General features: G+C 37.9%; 1 protein-coding gene across 2 annotated transcripts in view; it reads left to right on the forward strand.

The window, feature by feature from the left end:
* The window catches only part of WDR48 (WD repeat domain 48), a 30,545-nt gene extending 11,855 nt beyond the window's left edge, over window positions 1-18,690 (forward strand). Inside the window, exons 3-19 of one of the 2 annotated variants that reach the window (XM_063452714.1) lie at window positions 2,810-2,888; window positions 3,345-3,427; window positions 3,795-3,924; window positions 6,245-6,333; window positions 7,592-7,693; window positions 8,075-8,299; window positions 8,727-8,801; window positions 9,059-9,161; window positions 9,455-9,552; window positions 9,950-10,057; window positions 11,132-11,228; window positions 11,507-11,602; window positions 14,210-14,318; window positions 14,844-14,931; window positions 15,698-15,774; window positions 16,394-16,610; window positions 17,722-18,690. In XM_063452714.1, the coding sequence (XP_063308784.1) occupies window positions 2,810-2,888; window positions 3,345-3,427; window positions 3,795-3,924; window positions 6,245-6,333; window positions 7,592-7,693; window positions 8,075-8,299; window positions 8,727-8,801; window positions 9,059-9,161; window positions 9,455-9,552; window positions 9,950-10,057; window positions 11,132-11,228; window positions 11,507-11,602; window positions 14,210-14,318; window positions 14,844-14,931; window positions 15,698-15,774; window positions 16,394-16,610; window positions 17,722-17,817 (1,872 nt within the window). In that variant the 3' untranslated portion in view covers window positions 17,818-18,690. The remainder of the gene's footprint in view (window positions 1-2,809; window positions 2,889-3,344; window positions 3,428-3,794; window positions 3,925-6,244; window positions 6,334-7,591; window positions 7,694-8,074; window positions 8,300-8,726; window positions 8,802-9,058; window positions 9,162-9,454; window positions 9,553-9,949; window positions 10,058-11,131; window positions 11,229-11,506; window positions 11,603-14,209; window positions 14,319-14,843; window positions 14,932-15,697; window positions 15,775-16,393; window positions 16,611-17,721) is intronic. The other variant, XM_063452715.1, reaches the window with a different exon arrangement.
* Window positions 18,691-19,543: the final 853 nt, after the last annotated feature.

Consider the following 19,543-nt stretch of genomic DNA (forward strand, 5'->3'; position numbering starts at 1 on the left):
TGACGAGGAAAATCTGCAGAATATTTAAAGTCCGGTAGAAGGAGACTCTTCCCTTTCACTATACTAGCTTACCCTCAAAGCTGATATTTTTGTGGCAAATCCATAATGTAATATTATATAAATAAGCTGACCTGTCCATAAATTAGCCTAAACATTTGTAACACTGTTTTGTGTTAATAAAAACACAGACTTGTTTAGAGCCACCCAAAATTAAAAATGTGCAGTCAATAGCCCAACTATGAACCATATTTTTTAATTACTTTAAAGAGACACTCCAAGCTCCCACATGTAAGGTTACAGTAAGTTATGTTATGGTGTTCTGGGAGCTCAGTTGTCAGTTTTTTACAATAGGAAGCTGACAATTGAACTGCAACTACCAGACACCCTTACTGTGCCCACAATGCACTGCACAAGGGATATGTTCTGCAGTGGTTTACAAAGTTAATTGAGCATGATTGCCAGAATCACTTCTCGGTTTCAGAGCTCACTATCAATCCTGCACAATCTAGGGATTTTCATAAAAAGCAGGAAGTTCAATTATTTATTTATTTTAATTAATGCTTTCTCTAAATAACATAGTAAATATTTTCAAATGAATGAAACTGTTTAAAGAACTTTAAGCCAAGTTGTCATCGAATTGCATGAAGGTTGAACAGGATAAATCTGTTTTCAGTCTTTGCATTGTAATCATGATAGACTAATAATCTGCAAGTGTTACTCATGAAATGCTTACAATGTGTGAGTACATATAGTCAGCAAAATGTAGCTAATAGCTCCTCTTACTAGCTTAATTCCTGTCCTGGGAGATATTTATACATTTGCTGATGGATTGAATGGAGCACTTCCTAGAACCCTCAATCTTCTACCAGTTATGACACTTGAAAAGCTCATCTTTACACAGGCATTACTTAACTATGGATTTTATCTTCTCACCTATTCTAGATTATATATTTATTGTATGTAAATAGACACCTGTGGAGATCTGTGGGACAGTCATGCTTTGTTAATCACTGTGGGTCATTGCTTAGGGTCTCTGTTGTGTGATGTTTATTGGCAAAGTTCTGTAATGTGTTAATGCACACTGCATGTTACTGTAAGGTTTATTGTTGGAGCTCTTTAATGCATAAATACACACTGCGCATTACTGTAACGTTTATTAATGGACCTCTGTAATCCACAAATATCCAACTACCAGAAACTGTAAGGTTTATTGATGGCGCTCTGTAATTCACTAATTCACAGTGCATGTTACAGTGTGTTCTAAATCTGTGGAGCTCTGTAATGCACTAATTCACAATGCATGTCACAGTGTGTTCTATATCTGTGGAGCTCTGTAATTCACTAATTCACAGTGCATGTCACAGTGAGTAATATTTCTGTGGAGCACTGTAATGCATTAATTCACAATGCATGTCACAGTGAGTTCTATTTCTGTGGAGCTCTGTAATGCACTAATTCACAATGCATGTCACAGTGTGTTCTACATCTGTGGAGCTCTGTAATGCACTAATTCACAATGCATGTCACAGTGAGTAATATTTCTGTGGCACTCTGTAATGCACTAATTCACAATGCATGTCACAGTGTGTTCTTCATCTGTGGAGCTCTGTAATGCACTAATTCACAATGCATGTCACAGTGCGTTCTACATCTGTGGAGCTCTGTAATGCACTAATTCACAATGCATGTCACAGTGTGTTCTACATCTGTGGAGCTCTGTAATGCACTAATTCACAATGCATATCACAGTGAGTTCTACATCTGTGGAGCTCTGTAATGCACTAATTCACAATGCATATCACAGTGTGTTCTACATCTGTGGAGCTCTGTAATGCACTAATTCACAATGCATGTCACAGTGTGTTCTACATCTGTGGAGCTCTGTAATGCACTAATTCACATTGCATATCACAGTGAGTTCTACATCTGTGGAGCTCTGTAATGCACTAATTCACATTGCATATCACAGTGAGTTCTACATCTGTGGAGCTCTGTAATGCACTAATTCACAATGCATGTCACAGTGAGTAATATTTCTGTGGCGCTCTGTAATGCATTAATTCACAATGAATGTCACAGTGTGTTCTACATCTGTGGAGCTCTGTAATGCACTAATTCACAATGCATGTCACAGTGTGTTCTACATCTGTGGAGCTCTGTAATGCACTAATTCACAATGAATATCACAGTGAGTTCTATTTCTGTGGAGCTCTGTAATGCACTAATGCATGTCACAGTGAGTTCTATTTCTGTGAAGCTCTGTAATGCACTAATGCATGTCACAGTGAGTTCTATTTCTGTGAAGCTCTGTAATGCACTAATGCATGTCACAGTGAGTTCTATTTCTGTGGAGCTCTGTAATGCACTAATGCATGTTACAGTGAGTTCTATTTCTGTGGAGCTCTGTAATGCACTAATTCACAATGCATGTCACAGTGAGTTCTATTTCTGTGGAGCTCTGTAATGCACTAATTCACAATGCATGTCACAGTGAGTTCTATTTCTGTGGAGCTCTGTAATGCACTAATTCACAATGCATGTCACAGTGAGTTCTATTTCTGTGGAGCTCTGTAATGCACCAATGCATGTCACAGTGGGTTATTTTTCTGTGGAGCTCTGAATGTTACTAAGTTTTGTTGTACATACATGGTACACAATGCATGACTGATTTTTATTGCTGTAGGCTGCTCGTGTAGTAACGGATTTCATTTGAGTTTTATTGTAAACACTGTAAAAAATATATACCGTATTCACCACTTCAACAATGTGAATTTACTTATTTATTTTATTTTTCTCTGTTTCATTTTAGCAAGATCCATACATAGCATCTATGGAGCATCATACAGACTGGGTAAACGACATTGTACTCTGCTGCAATGGGAAGACATGTGAGTATTGTACCAAGGAATGTATGAAAATAAGCTGTATTTCTGTATGAATGTGAACGATGGCACACGTTTTATGTTTTGATGGGTTTATGTTCAGGTCTGTTCTTGTATGTTCGTTACTGGTGTGTAGAACTGGTGATGAGCGAGCCTGTAAGATTCACAGTTCTGCCAACTCTCATTTAGTAGTTTAATAAATGTATGGAATTCAGCACTTTAAAGCTACTTCATTGTGTAGTCCATTTACAGAATTACTGCCCTCTCCTTTGCTCTCAGTATGCTGAAAACAAAGTTCCATCACCTATGGATATGTATCTAAATATTATTTGAAGTTACATTTTTGCAACTATTTTTAGGAAAAGCAAATGCTTTTAGACATTTCATACAAGAGATTAATTGTTTGTTTTATTTTCTTCAAATTATTTTACTCTTTTAACCAAATGTTCATTGCATTTGCAGTAATATCAGCATCTTCTGATACTACTGTTAAAGTTTGGAACGCACATAAAGGATTCTGCATGTCCACTTTAAGGACACATAAGGTAATGCTTTAAATAAGTACTATCACTTTGCTTGTTAATTGTTGGCTAGTTTGAATATATATATATAAATATATATAATGGCATAGTCTGGCAGCACATGCAAATTTCTTCTTCCCATGAGTCACTTTCTTCCCTTGTCATCATGGGAATAAGGTAATGCTGTTCTTCTGGTATTGCCACATACATACGTGTGTTCTTTATACATGCTTTTGCTGCAGGCCTCATTATGACAATAGCATTTTATGACTGCAATAATTGGCATATTGGCTAGAAGAGTTCATAAAACCCAGGAATAACTAATGTATCTCATAATTCAAGAAAATTATATTAATTCTTCATTAAAGTTATTCATTTTCCTTTGCTACAGGATTATGTAAAGGCCTTGGCATACGCAAAGGACAAAGAACTTGTTGCGTCTGCTGGTCTGGACAGACAAATATTCCTCTGGGATGTAAATACTCTTACTGCTCTGACTGCTTCCAACAACACAGTCACAAGTAAGTCAACATTTCATTGCACTTCAACCTTATTGTTCCATGCCTTCTTACATTCCAGGCTCTATTACACAAATAGCGAAGCCTTGCCGTGAACAGTCACGTATAATAATTTTTTTTTAAAAAAAATGTGTAAACCCCCACCCCAAAAGTCTATTTGAAATCTCCAGTGAATTTTGAATTAGAAATAGTAATACAATCTTGCTGGGTAGTGGAGGTGCAGTTAACCCCTTCTTTTAAATAAAACATGAAGTGTGTATATTAACATATGTTCAAGAATATGTCCCAAATACAGCGATTTCGAAGTCCCTGCATTTGTGGTAAAACTGTTGTCTCTGCAGCTTCTGTAATAAACTCGGCCAATCCTGTTCACCTTACTTTCTATAGCACCTCTAAGCTTATTGCATAGACTGTATTTTATGGTCTCAGGAATGGTTTTAGAAGTGTTTGGCAGAAAAGGGGAACTTATGAAGCATAACCAGTTAATATTTAAATAAATACCATTTTATTAAATTGTATAAACCCACCCGAACTGTAACCTAACCTACACAGTGCATCTAACGTGTGTGGGAGCCTGGAGAGTCCCTTTAATAATATAAACCCACCCGGTATAACGAACTCTAACCTACACAGTGCATCTAACGTGTGTGTGAGCCTGGAGTGTCCCTTTAATAATATAAACCCACCCAGTATAACGAACTGTAACCTAACCTACACAGTGCATCTAACGTGTGGGAGAGCCTGGAGTTCCTTTTAACTGCATCACCATATCTTTACAAAAATGTAAAATGCTACTAAAAGGATGAATAATCTGTTCCAATAAATGTTAAGTGTCTGTTCTTAAAGGGACACTGTAGGTGTTCTGTAACTGCTTCATCTCTTCTTGAAGTGGTTATAGTGTCTGGAGTCCCCTGGTAATGTATTTCTATTCAGTGTTAAACGGTATTTAATGCTAAAATGTGCTGATTGGGGCAAAGAGAAAGCATTAGCCTGGGTAGCAGTGGGTGGCTGTCATAGGCTGAAACCGAGAAGCTGACACTTTCAGCCAATCACAGCGCCCACAGCTAGAAGAAAGTGTATAATCTCTGCCTTAGCCACTGGTTGGAGGGACACTGTCAGGGAAATACAGGCACTATAACCCATTCAATGAGATTAAATTGTTACAGTGCCTACAGTATCCCTTTAGAGATGCATATTGTGTGTCATATTAGAAATAATATACTAGTGGTTATAATAAACCGTTATAATCTAAGAGGCCTATTAAGTAATGCGTTGGAATGTCAGTCAGTTGCCAATAAATGGTACTCCATGTCTTTGCTAGTTTATTCACATGAAACAAAGACTTTTCAAAATCATCATGGGTAAAAGGTCACCCTTTACAATGTGCTATGTTTAAACTGGAAATATTGAAAGACTTTCAATTTCGGTATGTTTTCATATTTATGTATTTATAAAGCAACCAATATACGATCTCACAGTGTAACAGCCTCAAGGAAGGCCACGCTGTCTGAAATATTGACCTTGCTTTTGTGTTTCCTTGTAAAGTTAAAATGCAAGTTAAGCCAATGGGAGAGAACTAAAGCAAAGCCGATTTCCCAAACATACGTCATTGCATAATCTGCAGCCTCTTGCCAAGTGTTAGCTGAATAAGTTATTTACAGATCCAACCCATACTGCGGCCCAGAGTACATTGATTATAAGGGATAACAAACACACAGCTTTTGTTAATCCAATTAAAGGACCACTATATTGCCGGGAAAACAAACTTGTTTTCCTGGCTCTATAGGGTCATTAGGTCCCCCCGACCCTCAGGGCCCCCCTCCCGCTTTCTCCCGCGCCAGGCTCCCTCTGTGCTGGGGAGCTCTCCTCCCTCTGCCGACGTCGGCTCCGCATGCGTGGCAAGAGCCGCACGCGCATTCAAACCGCCCATAGGAAAGAATTACTCAATGCTTTCCTATGGACGTCCAGCGTCTTCTCACTGTGATTTTTACAGTGAGAATCGCTGAAGCGCCTCTAGCGGCTGTCAGGGAGACAGCTACTAGAGGCTGGATTAACCCTGCAGTGTTAGCATAGCAGTTTCTCTAAAACTGCTATGTTTACAGCTGCAGGGTTAAAACTAGAGGGACCTGGCACCCAGACCATTGAGCTGATGTGATCTGGGTGCCTATAGTGGTCCTTTAAGTTTTTCCATTTTTAACTGAAGAGTGTCTATAGCAGACAGAACAAGCCACATTTGTGCAGTTTTGGCTGAGGGAAAATTCTAATTTTTGTGAATAATCCAGACCGTGTACCCTTCATAAATCGTTAACATGTTTCTCATTAGCTTCCTCTCTCAGTGGAAACAAGGACTCTATCTACAGCCTGGCGATGAATCAGATGGGAACAGTAATAGTGTCCGGATCTACAGAAAAGGTAAGATTCCTGTTAAATAAAAGAAACCTGATATTTAGCTGTTTCTTTCTTTATTATTTGTTAACAATATTTTAACTAGGCAGCCCCTATTCCAAAATTTGTCTATATTATGTTTTCCACAGTCTTGTGTAGCTCTGGGGGTCTTCTACAACCTATAAGCAGAATTGTGAGCTGTAATATTTCTAGATTTACTCCCTGGATGAATTATGCTCTGTATATAGCAAATGAGTGACTTTGTTCATTGCATTGGGTTTATTAAAGGACCACTATAGTGCCAGGAAAACAAACTCGTTTTCCTGGCACTATAGGGTCATTGGTCCCACCCACCCTCAGGGCCCCCCCTCCCACTGGGCTGAAGGGGTTAAAACTCCTTCAGCCACTTACCTTTCTCCAGTGCCGGGCTCCCTCGGCGCTGGGGAACTCTTCTCCTCCTGCCGACGTCAGCGCCGAAAGCGCATGCATGGCAAGAGCTGCGCGCGCCTACAAACCGCCCATAGGAAAGCATTACTCAATGCTTTCTATGGACGTCCAGCGTCGTCTTACTGTGATTTTCACAGTAAGAATTGCGGAAGCGCCTCTAGCGGCTGTCAGTGAGAAAACTGCTCTGAAACTGCTATGTTTTCAGCTGCAGGGTTAAAACTAGAGGGACCTGGCACCCAGACCACTTTATTGAGCTGAAGTGGTCTGGGTGCCTATAGTGGTCCTTTAGAGGAATGTTGCAAGCACCATAACCATTACAGGGGCTGTCTGAGCTAAACTAGGCAGTGCAGGGCTTAACTCATTGGCTGAGAGTGATTAGCCGACTCTATCAGCCAGTGAGCTTGCACTGCAGAATTAGGTCAGGAGAGATAATGCAAGCTACTGCTTAGGAACGTCCAGCTCTCCATTGGAAGCCGTGGAGAGAGCGAGCGGTGCCGAACAGTGGATCCTAGGTAAGAAGCCAAACTCTTCTAAAACAGTTTGACTACTTGCAATTGGCAGGGCGGGTTATACTATTTGCATTGATGGTAAGGTCTCTCCCATAAAGCCAGTCCTTCCCTAATAAGAGAGCAATTGTGACAAGCACTCAAAGGCACAATGCCTGTATTAAACTTTTGGCCCCATAATCACTTCATTCAGATATAGTTGATATAGAGCTGGAGTCAGTGCAGAGTGTTCCTTTAATTTAGAATTAATGCTAATGTTTATATTTTAATGCAAGTCTTTGACCTGTTCCCAAACAATGTTTATTTATAATTTTTACTTGTTTTGTGTACAGGTTTTAAGGGTCTGGGATCCACGGACTTGTGCTAAACTGATGAAGTTGAAAGGGCATACAGACAATGTAAAAGCTTTGCTGTTAAACAGAGATGGCACCCAGGTACGTAATGTCACAGAGTTTGGACAAGATCTAGAATATCCTTTACTGGATAATGCATGGAAGAAGGTATAGGTATGTGACAGGCCCACTCCAAAGATGAAAAACGTGTAGATGAAAAGGTCAATGTTTGTCATTTATAACCACGTTCTAGTAGAAAACCTGAAGACCTTGCACAGCAGGTGGTATTAGGAAGCTGATTTATGTTCATTTTCTTTGCTCTCTTCCTGCTAGAAGGAGATGAGTGGTTTTGGAATGTTGTTCTGTAGGTTTCGCAATAGTCATGATCCATTCCAGATATTCCAACTGGAATGATGTGAAAATATCATGAATGAAAACTGTGTGTGAGTATGGCATCCTGGCTTAGCTAGAATATCTTTCCAGTGTCTTTCAGGCAGCTCTGATGGAACAATCCGACTCTGGTCTCTTGGCCAGCAGCGGTGCATAGCAACTTATAGGGTCCATGATGAAGGCGTCTGGGCACTCCAGGTCAATGAAGGTTTTACTCATGTGTACTCTGGAGGAAGAGACCGAAAAATATATTGTACAGACTTGAGAAATCCTGATATTCGATTGCTTATCTGTGAGGAGAAAGCGCCGGTTCTAAAAGTAAGCGTTTTTTTTTTTTTTTGGTCCTTCCATGCTTACCGTTTTAAGGATTCTGTGTAAATCATAAATCTGGCTATATTCTTATAAAGATGTAGAACATGTTTTGTTTTGTGTGTATATGTATATTAGTTTTGGGGATTGAGAAAATAAAATCTACACGTGAAGTCAAACATGATTACAATGCACTCCAACAAATAACGGTTTTAAATAACAGAATGTGCTTACGATCCTTGATCTTTACAATACAAAGTACCTTATGTAAGGAAGCTTGCAAGTATAAAAAATAACCTCACAGAGCAGTTTGTTTAATAATGGCTAATCAAGACCAGTCCATATTCATTGTAAGACTGTAATACGATTGGTCAGCTTTAAAAACCTCCTTCTTTTGATTTATTTATAAGAAATGTAAACCTGTGTTTATTTCCAGATGGAACTTGACCGATCTGTAGATCCTCCAGTAGCACTTTGGGTTTCCACAACAAAATCGTCTGTAAATAAATGGGTAAAGGACAATATGTTTTTAATTTCCTGTTTCCAGTATTCATTAAAGTGACACTATAGTCACCAAAACAGCTTTAGCTTAATGAAGCAGTTTGGGTGTATAGATCATGCCCATGAAGTCTTTAAAAGATTATTATTATTATTATTATTATTATTATTATTATTATTGATATTATATATATATTTTTTTTTTTACTTAAATATTTGATTTTTAAAGCACTCTTGTAAAACATCCATTTTTACACCACTTTCTTCTAGCCTGTCAAAGGTATACTGAACTTCAGAGCATCCGGGGATTATGAGAATGACTGTAGCACACCCTTGAGTCCTTTATGCTCACAACCTGACCAAGTCATTAAAGGTAATCATTGTTTTTGTTTGTTTTTTTTGTCATACCTGACTGCAAGGATTAAGCCCACTTTGGAGGGGGATTCAGGACAAAAAGGGGAAACCATTTGGTAAAGGGATCTAGAATGTGTATTTGGAAGGGATAGGTGAGAGGGCAGGATTGTACCCCTGAAAATTCCTGCACGGCAATAGTATCAGAGTTATTTAGTGTTAAACATGTGGCTATTATTGATACTGCCCTATTGATAAAATGAAGACCTTTCCCTGGAATTCTGTGGCATGAATTGTTTTCTTCTCCTCCTCTAGGGGGTGCTAGCATTATTCAGTGCAACATACTTAATGACAAGCGACACATACTAACCAAAGACACAAATAACAATGTGGCATATTGGGATGTTCTGAAGGTAAGATATTGGGGTGTTCTCTGCACTCTTTAGAATAATTCCTTCTATCACACATGAATTATTTTATATTGCATGATGTTGTGTCCTACAGTTTGACTTAAGCACCAGTACTATGTATTAACAGCAATTCAGCAAATACATTGTATGTAGATAAGATGTCTTATTCAAATCTCAAGACCGACCCCTTTAACAGCACATTTTGCCAGCCTCCTATTTTATGTTTTAGACACGTTATGTACATTTTGCAAAATGATTTTTGTTTTAAATTGTATTCATAAATGAAAGTGAGAGGAGCATTAAAAATGTTGCCATATTCCTTTTAGAAGTACAAGAGAACCATAGTTGTATCCATGATATCTTTTATCTTTATCATATTTCTTTTATCATTGATTTGCAGGCCTGCAAGGTTGAGGATCTGGGGAAAGTGGATTTTGATGAAGAAATTAAGAAAAAATTTAAAATGGTTTACGTTCCAAATTGGTTTTCTGTTGATTTAAAGACCGGGGTAAATATTTTGTCTGTCAGTATCTGTATTTTCCTATATTGTAGATAGTTTACAAAAATAAGAATTTAATTTTTTTTTCTTCATTTGGCTACTTTTCTGCTTAATCTGTCAACTACCTGATTGGAACAAAACAGTGTTAAATTAAGAAAGATCTGAAAATAAAGAGTTGCTCTAACCTTCATGACCACTTTGAAGTAGTACTTGATTTGAAGTAGTTATGGTGATAGGAGTCATTAAATGCAATGTTTCAGTTTGAAACTCTGACATACTGAGATATTTGTAATTGTGTGTTGTGAGCTAGATGCATCCCAGAACTCTGGGTAGCCTAATGTCAATTCCGTGCATAAATTACATTTGTTGTCAGTCCATGCTGCGCATTGACAAACACAGAAATCTTCCTCTTGCAGGCAGAACTGCAAGGAAAAGCTAGCTCTCCCCTCCTGCCTTTATCGCAATTTTTTTATTTTAAAACCCCTTCCTCCTCACCTCACAAGCGCACTGAGCCTTCAAAGGATTTCAGGTGACTAAAAACTTGTAGTTTTACTACAAATTGAGAGGGGAGAATTTATCAACCGTGACCGATAGGGCATATTACACCGGAAGGATCCCCCCCCTCTCAAAAGGGTTATAGTAATCCTTTAATTTATACTGAAATATGGAATTTAGTAAACACCATCATTCTACTCTGCATGCCGTGGTTATAGATACACCAGTATTCACTCTGCCGTGTTTAGAGGTACATGCTCTGTAGTGAGTTGCAGAGTTGGTAAAACCCAAAGTAGTTTGTTTCACCATATGCTGTAATTTGGGTTTAGTAATGTGATTTTGAGATCTACGTACAGATTTGTAAATACATGGCTCATTTTACTGTCGTTTTCTGATCTACTTGCAGATTACGATGAACTGTAGTTTAATGTATACAGAACTCAGAGAACTGTGTTTTAAAGCTTGTTATATATTAGTTTTGCATTATACAAATGAGCACTGCGTAGTGTGAATTGGAGGTAAGTAGCGATAGATAGCGTTCACAGTACTGGCTTAAGTTAAATATTCTAAACCACTTTCCTTTGGCAGATGCTGACCATTACATTGGATGAGAGTGACTGCTTTGCTGCATGGGTATCTGCGAAGGACACTGGATTCAGTAGTCCGGATGGCTCAGATCCAAAATGTAAGATTTGAGATGGCATTGTGTGGGCAACTTGCTATCTCCATCTCACTTCTAGTAGTTCCTTGCAGAATTTTGAATAAGATCTAATAAAACCAGATGGCTTTCCTTGAAGAATAAAACAATGTTACTGAAACCTCATAAAATACTTGGTAAAAACAATGTAGCCCTTTACAATTATCTATTAAGGAGCAACCCATTGTTAACCTCTCTGACCAAAAATAATAAATGTGCAACAAAAGAAAGATGGTAATTGTCATTATTTTTGTGTTTTTTTTCAGTGAACCTCGGTGGTCTCCTATTACAAGCATTGCTGGAGTTTTGGCCAAGAACTCATATCAATCCTATGGAAGAAGAGGAAAATGAAGTAAATCATGGTGAGGGTTTCTATCTTTACAAATTCTTCATGACATGAGGTTATGTGGGGACTTCCTTGGATGTACACCAGAAGACTTTGTGTCCATCCTGCTTACATAAACTATAACATGAAAAGTTACTGGCTAGGGAAAATGGGGTTTATAAATAAATGGATTGTCTCACTTCCAAGTGAGTATTTTCCCTCTGGATTAGAGGCAGTGCACAACAGGGCTTTTCTCTACTCTAGAGGTAAATTTTGTAAGTTCCTTCCCAAACTCCTCCATCGGTACTATGAAGTGCCACAAATCGGATTAATCTCCAGTACTTGACATGCTCCGAATCCCCAGTTCTTGGCCTGCTCTGGCAGGATAGGTCAGTCAGGCTTAACCTTTATTATTTGCCCTGGAGCATGGTTGAGGGAGCTGCGGATTGAAGGCTCTGCTCCGGTTCTCCATGGAAGCACGGGCTGGAAAGACTTGTTTCTCCATTCGTTTGGCAAATTGTCGTTCATAAATGCCTAAAATCTGAGCTTCAGCTCTTATGTTATCTAGCTAAGCTGGGCTCTAGTCACATCTCCCTGCATGTGACTTGCACAGCCTTCCTAAACACTTCCTGAAAAGGAACCTAGATATTCTAGGTTCCTGTTTAATTTAGAATTTCTTATCCCCTGCTCTGTTAAGTCTCCTGGACCCTGTAGAAGCCTCCTGTGTATGATTAAAATTCAATTTACAGTGCAGGAGATAAACTTCTAAATCAAGATAACAAACAGTCTGTATGAGTCACAGCCAGAGAAAAGTGTGGCTAGAGCTGCATAAACAGAAACAAAAGTAATTTAACTCCTAAACGGCAGAGAATTGAACAGTGAGCCATGGTTTATATGCCAAACTGCCTCATTAAAGGGACACTATAGTCACCTGAACAACTTTAGCTTAATGAAGCAGTTTTGGTGTATAGAACATGCCCCAGCAGCCTCACTGCTCAATCCTCTACCATTTAGGAGTTAAATCCCTTTGTTTATGAACCCCAGTCACACCTCCCTGCATGTGACTTGCACAGCCTTCCATAAACACTTCCTGTAAAGAGAGCCCTATTTAGGCTTTCTTTATTGCAAGTTCTGTTTAATTAAGAGTTTCTTATCCCCTGCTATGCTAATAGCTTGCTAGACCCTGCAAGAGCCTCCTGTATGGGTTTAAAGTTCAATTTAGAGATTGAGATACAATTATTTAAGGTAAATTACATCTGTTTGAAAGTGAAACCAGTTTCTTTTTCATGCAGGCTCTGTCAATCATAGCCAGGGGAGGTGTGGCTAGGGCCGCATAAACAGAAACAAAGTGATTTAACTCCTAAATGACAGTGAATTGAGCAGTGAAATTGCAGGGGAATGATCTATACACTAAAACTGCTTTATTGAGCTAAAGTAATTTAGATGACTATAGTGTTCCTTTAAAGCAACACTGTAGTCCTGAAAACAACTGTAGCTTACTTAAGCAGTTTTAGTGTATAGATCATGCCACTGAAGTTTCATGGCTCTATTCACTGCCATTTAGGAGTTAAATCACTTTGTTCCTGTTTATGCAGCCCTAGCCACACCACACCTCCCCTGGATGTGACTGACACAGCCTGCATGAAAAAAAAAGGTTTAATTTTTAATCAGATGTTACTTACTTTAAAAAAATGTCTCCTACTCTAAATTGAAATGTAAAAAAAAAATAGTTCTTTATTGACATAAAGCAATCAGGTACAAGCATTGCATTGTATGACAACTTATTAGGATAGCATGGATAAAATATTTGATACAGATGTGATGTAATGTGTGTATACTGCTCATGCATACAACCATGGATACATTAACAACTTTTTAGTACAATCTGTTAGCAACCAGTGTATATAGTAATTTCCCTGTTGGGCGATATGCCGCACCCTCTCGTCGCCTGCGTGATGCTTGTGTTAAACTATACATTTTTTTTTATATATATATATATATATATATATATATATATATATATTCATACATTAACAGTGCCTAACTCTTATCAATATGTCGAACAAAGCACTTAGCTCTTCTTTAAGTAAACAAGAGACTGGGTATTTGTGATAAGAGGGAAAGAGGCCCTTGTCCCTGCTTCACCCTTCGATAGTTTCCAGTTGTCGTTATCGCTACGGGGTTTTCGTGGTCGACCTGGTTTATCCTATAGGGCTGTAAGAGGTCTGAGGGGAGGAGGGAGAGGACAAGAGGGGTCATAATGGATGAGAGTGGTACCTGTCATTCAGCCGCTTGGGCCAGTCCCTGTATCTGTATGTCAGGGGAAAAAGTATAGAGTAATCTGCATTGTGTCTCCCCTAAATTGAACATTTATCACACACAGGAGCTGGGTCTAGCAAGCTATTGGCATAATTTGCAATAAAGGAAGTGTAAAGTAAACATTAGATGACTGTTTACAGGAAGGCTGTGTAAGTCACATGCATGTAGGTGTGACTAGGGCTGCATAAACAAAGTGATTTAACTCCTAAATAGTGCTAGGGTTGTTTTTACATAACAATACCGGCACACCTTTCATTTAATTATTGAAGAATGATGCCTTTTTACTATCTGTGTGTATTTTCCTGTACTTATTTTTATTTTGCAGTGGCAAATGGAGAGCCTGAAACTAGGATACAGAAAGGCAATGGCTATTTCCAAGTGCCACCTCACACCCCTGTGATCTTTGGTGAAGCTGGGGGGCGCACTCTCTTCAGGTAATGGGACGTTCATTGGCGTATCTGTCGCTCAGTTATACAAAATAATAAGGAAGTTGTTCATAAATGACAGTGAAGCCCATAAGCAAGCAGCTTATATATATATATATATATATATATATTTATATTTTTTTTTTCTCTTGTAATGTAAAAAACGTGTGGGAAGGGAGGACAATACACACTGCATTCTACTAGTTGTAACACCCCCATAGCTTCCCCACACAGAGCTTTTTATCATATCCATCCCTCTCCCCCCCAAATTTTTTTTCAAAATGCACACATTGCAGCCTCTGGACAGTTAGTCTATTACAATGTAAATGAGGGGGGAATAGCAGGAAAGGTACAGAAAGATTGACTGAAGATAGAGGTTAAATAAACAGGCGAGGGGGTGCACCAAAGCAGCAGTTATTTGTATTGCACTGTAAAACATCAGTTAACATCCATTCATATTTTAAATCTCCGCACTAGAATGCCATCATTAATATAGAGATGTATGCACTAAACCCAGGTATTCTTCAATTTTAGGTTATTGTGCAGGGATTCTGGGGGAGAAACCGAATCTATGCTCCTCAACGAGACAGTGCCGCAGTGGGTGATTGACATCACTGTGGATGTAAGATTTTTCGTACATTTTTGTTACTGTAATATTTAGCAGGAAATGTGTGTTTGAGAATCAGATGTGTTGTTTTTGTATTATTAGTTCCTTGTCTTGTCCTGACATTTTCCTCGCTCAGTTCTACCTTGTAGTGGTGTGAATGTTGTACTTTTATGTATGCAGTGCATTGCTCTTGGTGCATGCTAGTTTAAAGCATATATGCCTGTAGAACAAAATAAGGTACTTACGGTAGTTACAACTAGTCGTGACGCCAATATAATCTACTGGGTCATACGACAATTAAAGTAAGAGGAGGTATTAATAATCTTCAACTTATTTTAGACAATTCCTTTACCCACAAAGCTAATAATCTCTGCTATTAGATGGTTTACTCCGCAGACGTTCTCTAATTTTCTCGATTTTCCAGATCCATATAGCGTTTGATGCATTCAGCTTATACCTATGTATCAGTTTCGTTTACCATTTATTATATTGTAAAATCTTTTTTTTTCCTTTTTCTTATCTTTGTTTGTACAGCTGTTCTTGTAAGGCATTATCAAGTTGTCTACATACATTTTTCAAATATTGCTTCGTATTCATCAAAATTGCCTTACTCCCCCTCCCCCTCTGTCTACCGCTCTGATAAATATACTCTTATTTTTCTGGTTCTAGTGAATACTCAGCAATATTTGAGACAATTGTTTACAACAGTCATATTTTGGTGTTCATATAAAATTGGAAAACATTTATTTTTTTTTTTTTTATGATCTGTTTTGATTTATAGAAAAATATGCCGAAATTCAATAAAATTCCATTCTACCTCCAACCTCATTCATCATCGGGTGCAAAAACTTTGAAAAAGTAAGTATATTTAGCATGTGGAAGAAAAAAAAAAAAAAACATCCAATTTCACATTGTACAAAGTAAAGATTGGATGTTGCAAATTAATTCTATAGGAAATCTCATGTTATCATGCAGTTTATAGACTTGGGAGGATATTGAAGTAAAAGCAAGTAAGCAGTGTTAGTAATGATTTCCTGGTTGTGTCAGGACTTTGCAATATGTTAGAATGTCTGCAATCTTCAGAGCAGGGAATTTTCACATATCCCCCCAGTTGTTTTCTGATTAAAGTTCCCAGAATCCTTTGCCAATAATTATGACTGCTGTGTAGCGTTCAGAAAGACGGACACACATCTAGTACTTCTTAATGCAACATTAGATAAAGCGCTTTGACAGAGAACGTGTAGTCTGTGTGCCACGGAATGTGAACGTCTAAATGAAAGGTTAAATTTTTTTAAATTCTGTTTTGCATGAAAATCTGAATTAAAGGCCACAATTTTAAAAAATGTTCCAATGTGGCTATATTATACTGAAATGCACTAGTCTTTATAAACTGTTTGTGTGACAGGAAAGCCTGCACCTTAAAACATTTGCAAGAGGGAGAAGGGAAATAGTAATTCTGTGCCCTAATATTCTTCAGTATATACACTGTTGCCTGCTTTAGGGATCGATTGTCAGCAAGCGATATGCTGCAAGTCCGAAAAGTGATGGAACACGTATACGAGAAAATTATTAATGTTGATACAGAGTCTCAGACAACGAGCTCTTCGAATAATGAGAAACCTGGAGAACAAGAGAAGGAGGAAGATATTGCCGTACTTGCAGAAGAAAAGATTGAGCTCTTGTGTCAGGACCAGGTAATTAGGTTTTTATTGTTTAGAATTAAAGGGACACTATAGTCACCTGAACAACTTTAGCTTAATGAAGCAGTTTTGGTGTATAGAACATGCCCCTGCAGCCTCACTGCTCAATCCTCTGCCATTTAGGAGTTAAATCCCTTTGTTTATGAACCCTAGTCACACCTCCCTGCATGTGACTTGCACAGCCTTCCATAAACACTTCCTGTAAAGAGAGCCCTATTTAGGCTTTCTTTATTGCAAGTTCTGTTTAATTAAGAGTTTCTTATCCCCTGCTATGCTAATAGCTTGCTAGACCCTGCAAGAGCCTCCTGTATGTGATTAAAGTTCAATTTAGAGATTGAGATACAATTATTTAAGGTAAATTACATCTGTTTGAAAGTGAAACCAGTTTTTTTTTCAATGCAGGCTCTGTCAGTCATAGCCAGGGGAGGTGTGGCTAGGGCTGCATAAACAGAAACACAGTGATTTAACTCCTAAATGACAGTGAATTGAGCAGTGAAATTGCAGGGGAATGATCTATACACTAAAACTGCTTTATTTAGCTAAAGTCATTTAGGTGACTACAGTGTTCCTTTAACTTTGAACATCTAGCATGGAATTCAATTATTAATCGGATAATTAAAACAGAGTCCAGTAGCTTTTGTTTGTTTTAAGATTCTTTACCAAAATCGGTTGTTGTTTTTTTTTTAAGGGGGGTTCTTTTGTTTTCTTCCTTACTTCAACATGTATTTGGTTTTAAATTATTGGGTAAATCTGTGCATTTCTTCCTGCTGTATAACTTTATTAATAACTTAAGTCGGCAGTAGCCAGTACAGTTACGCAGTGAATTTTGAGAAAAGCTAGTCAACATTTTGACGGCATCTAACCAAGCTAATCTAAAGCACCATATAAAATAAAGCAATCCTGTACCATAATACTTTTAAAATGAGATGCAATCTTGGTGGTAGGGGAGAGGGCAGGGGCAATAAAACAACTTGCGGTCAGACTAAAAATGTATTTTATTATGGACAGATTAGTGTTTATGGTATAGTTTTCTATCCAAGATGTCTTGCCATAAAACGGTATTTCGGCAGGAAATATAAACTTTTCTTTGTGTGTTTTTTTACAGATTTTAGATCCCAACATGGACCTTAGAACCGTAAAGCACTTCATTTTTAAGAGCGGTGGAGATCTGACACTCCATTATCGTCAAAAAGCAACGTGAACCAATCAAGGCCTGGACCTAAACATCCTTAAACAGCAGCTCTGGTCTAACAATACGTACTGTATAGAAGCCTACTGAACCTTGAAATGCACAGACCGTTAATTGAGGCAGTATAGACCTGCACCTGTATATTTAGCCAGTCTTTCTGTAATCAATTAACAAAATACCTTTTGGCTTCGGTCATTTTGATGTGCATATGGAATGATGGCAAAGACGGCTATTGTTCTCATGTAATGTAAAAAAATGAGCTCTGTCTGAAGCTTCCTTTGCTTTCTGATTCCAATACTTTATGAACCTTTTCACTATTTTGAACTTTTAATTTTACCTTGAAATTTAATCTGGTTTTGGTCAACCTACACCCTGCGTGTAAGTACATTCCATCTTCCTATGACATTAGGAAATGCTCAAGGCCTTGTTCTATTGGTGGAGAAACCCATTATTCTTCACATCTGCCCCCCCCCCCCCCTCACCCATTGTTTCATTTTCAGTTTCTTGTAATATAGCGACAATGTTCTTGCAGAGTAAATTAAGCCATCAAAGGAAAAACAACAAAAACATATTTGTTTCATGATGCTGTGCATCGTTTAAAGAAAGGAAAAAAAACTGTCCCCCTTTGAAGTGAATTGAAACACAGTTTGCATCGACTTCCATTGGTATTTTGAAATCCAAAGTGGCGATCGAGCTGATATTTTATATTGAGTAATGTTTAGAAATGTTGTCTCTGGCACAGCCTTTCTGGCTAATTAAAGCTGATATCTAGACTGCAAATACATTTCATATTCCGTCTGTAACACTTGTGCAATTATGAGGATATGTAAACAAAATGGTTTTTTCCCTCTCCCTCTAATCCCCCTTTTTGATTTCATTTTACTGCCCGTGAAGTTGAACACGAGGTGCTTTTTTTTTTTTTTTTCTTCCATTCCATATGAAGAATTTATTAATTCCTTCTTACAGATTTCTTTCACATGGCCAATTTAAGCTCTTAATATTTGTCAGATTTGTAAAGTGTTTCAATATCACAAACCTGATTTTTACGACAGTCTGGAAACATTTGCATGATTGGTCATGTTGTAGTTGCACTTCCTATTAAAGAGTTGTAATATAAGATTCAAAGTGCACTGATACACAAGTTTAAAAATGGATAAATTCCCACTTATATACTTTATTATTATTAAAGAAATAGTCCAAACATTATAGCCACTAAAGCTTATTGTTATAGTGCAAGGGTCTTTGGGTGCATTCCATCTTGCTTTTGTGGTTTGAGGAAAAACCTGGGTTCTCCCCTTTTTAAAGCCTGTTACCTGTTAAGAACACTTTCCCTGGTACTATTCCCATCATCCAAATACAGGCTATATCTATATCTTGCTGCAGCAAAACCACTAGGCTTTGGGGTTTTGTCATATTGCGTAAACAGTCTGACTGCACCCAAAGAATCCTCACACTATAACCACTACAGTAACCTGTAATAGTTCTGGTGCTTAAAGTTTTCCTTTGTGCTCATTCACAGACTGTCACGAATTGACAGCATTATTGCAAAATTTAGACCAAAAGAGCAGTTTGGGGGGGAAAAAAAAACACTTATCAGTGAACAGAAACCTAAATATATTTTTTAATTTTATTATCCATATTTTTTTTTTTTTTTTTAAACGTACTACGTGAGCACCCATTGATGTAACACTCTTTTTCCATTCCTTTGAGATGTTTCGTTAAATATTGTTAACATTTT

This window comes from Pelobates fuscus, chromosome 4 (genome assembly GCF_036172605.1).
Source record: "Pelobates fuscus isolate aPelFus1 chromosome 4, aPelFus1.pri, whole genome shotgun sequence".
Lineage (NCBI taxonomy): Eukaryota > Metazoa > Chordata > Amphibia > Anura > Pelobatidae > Pelobates > Pelobates fuscus.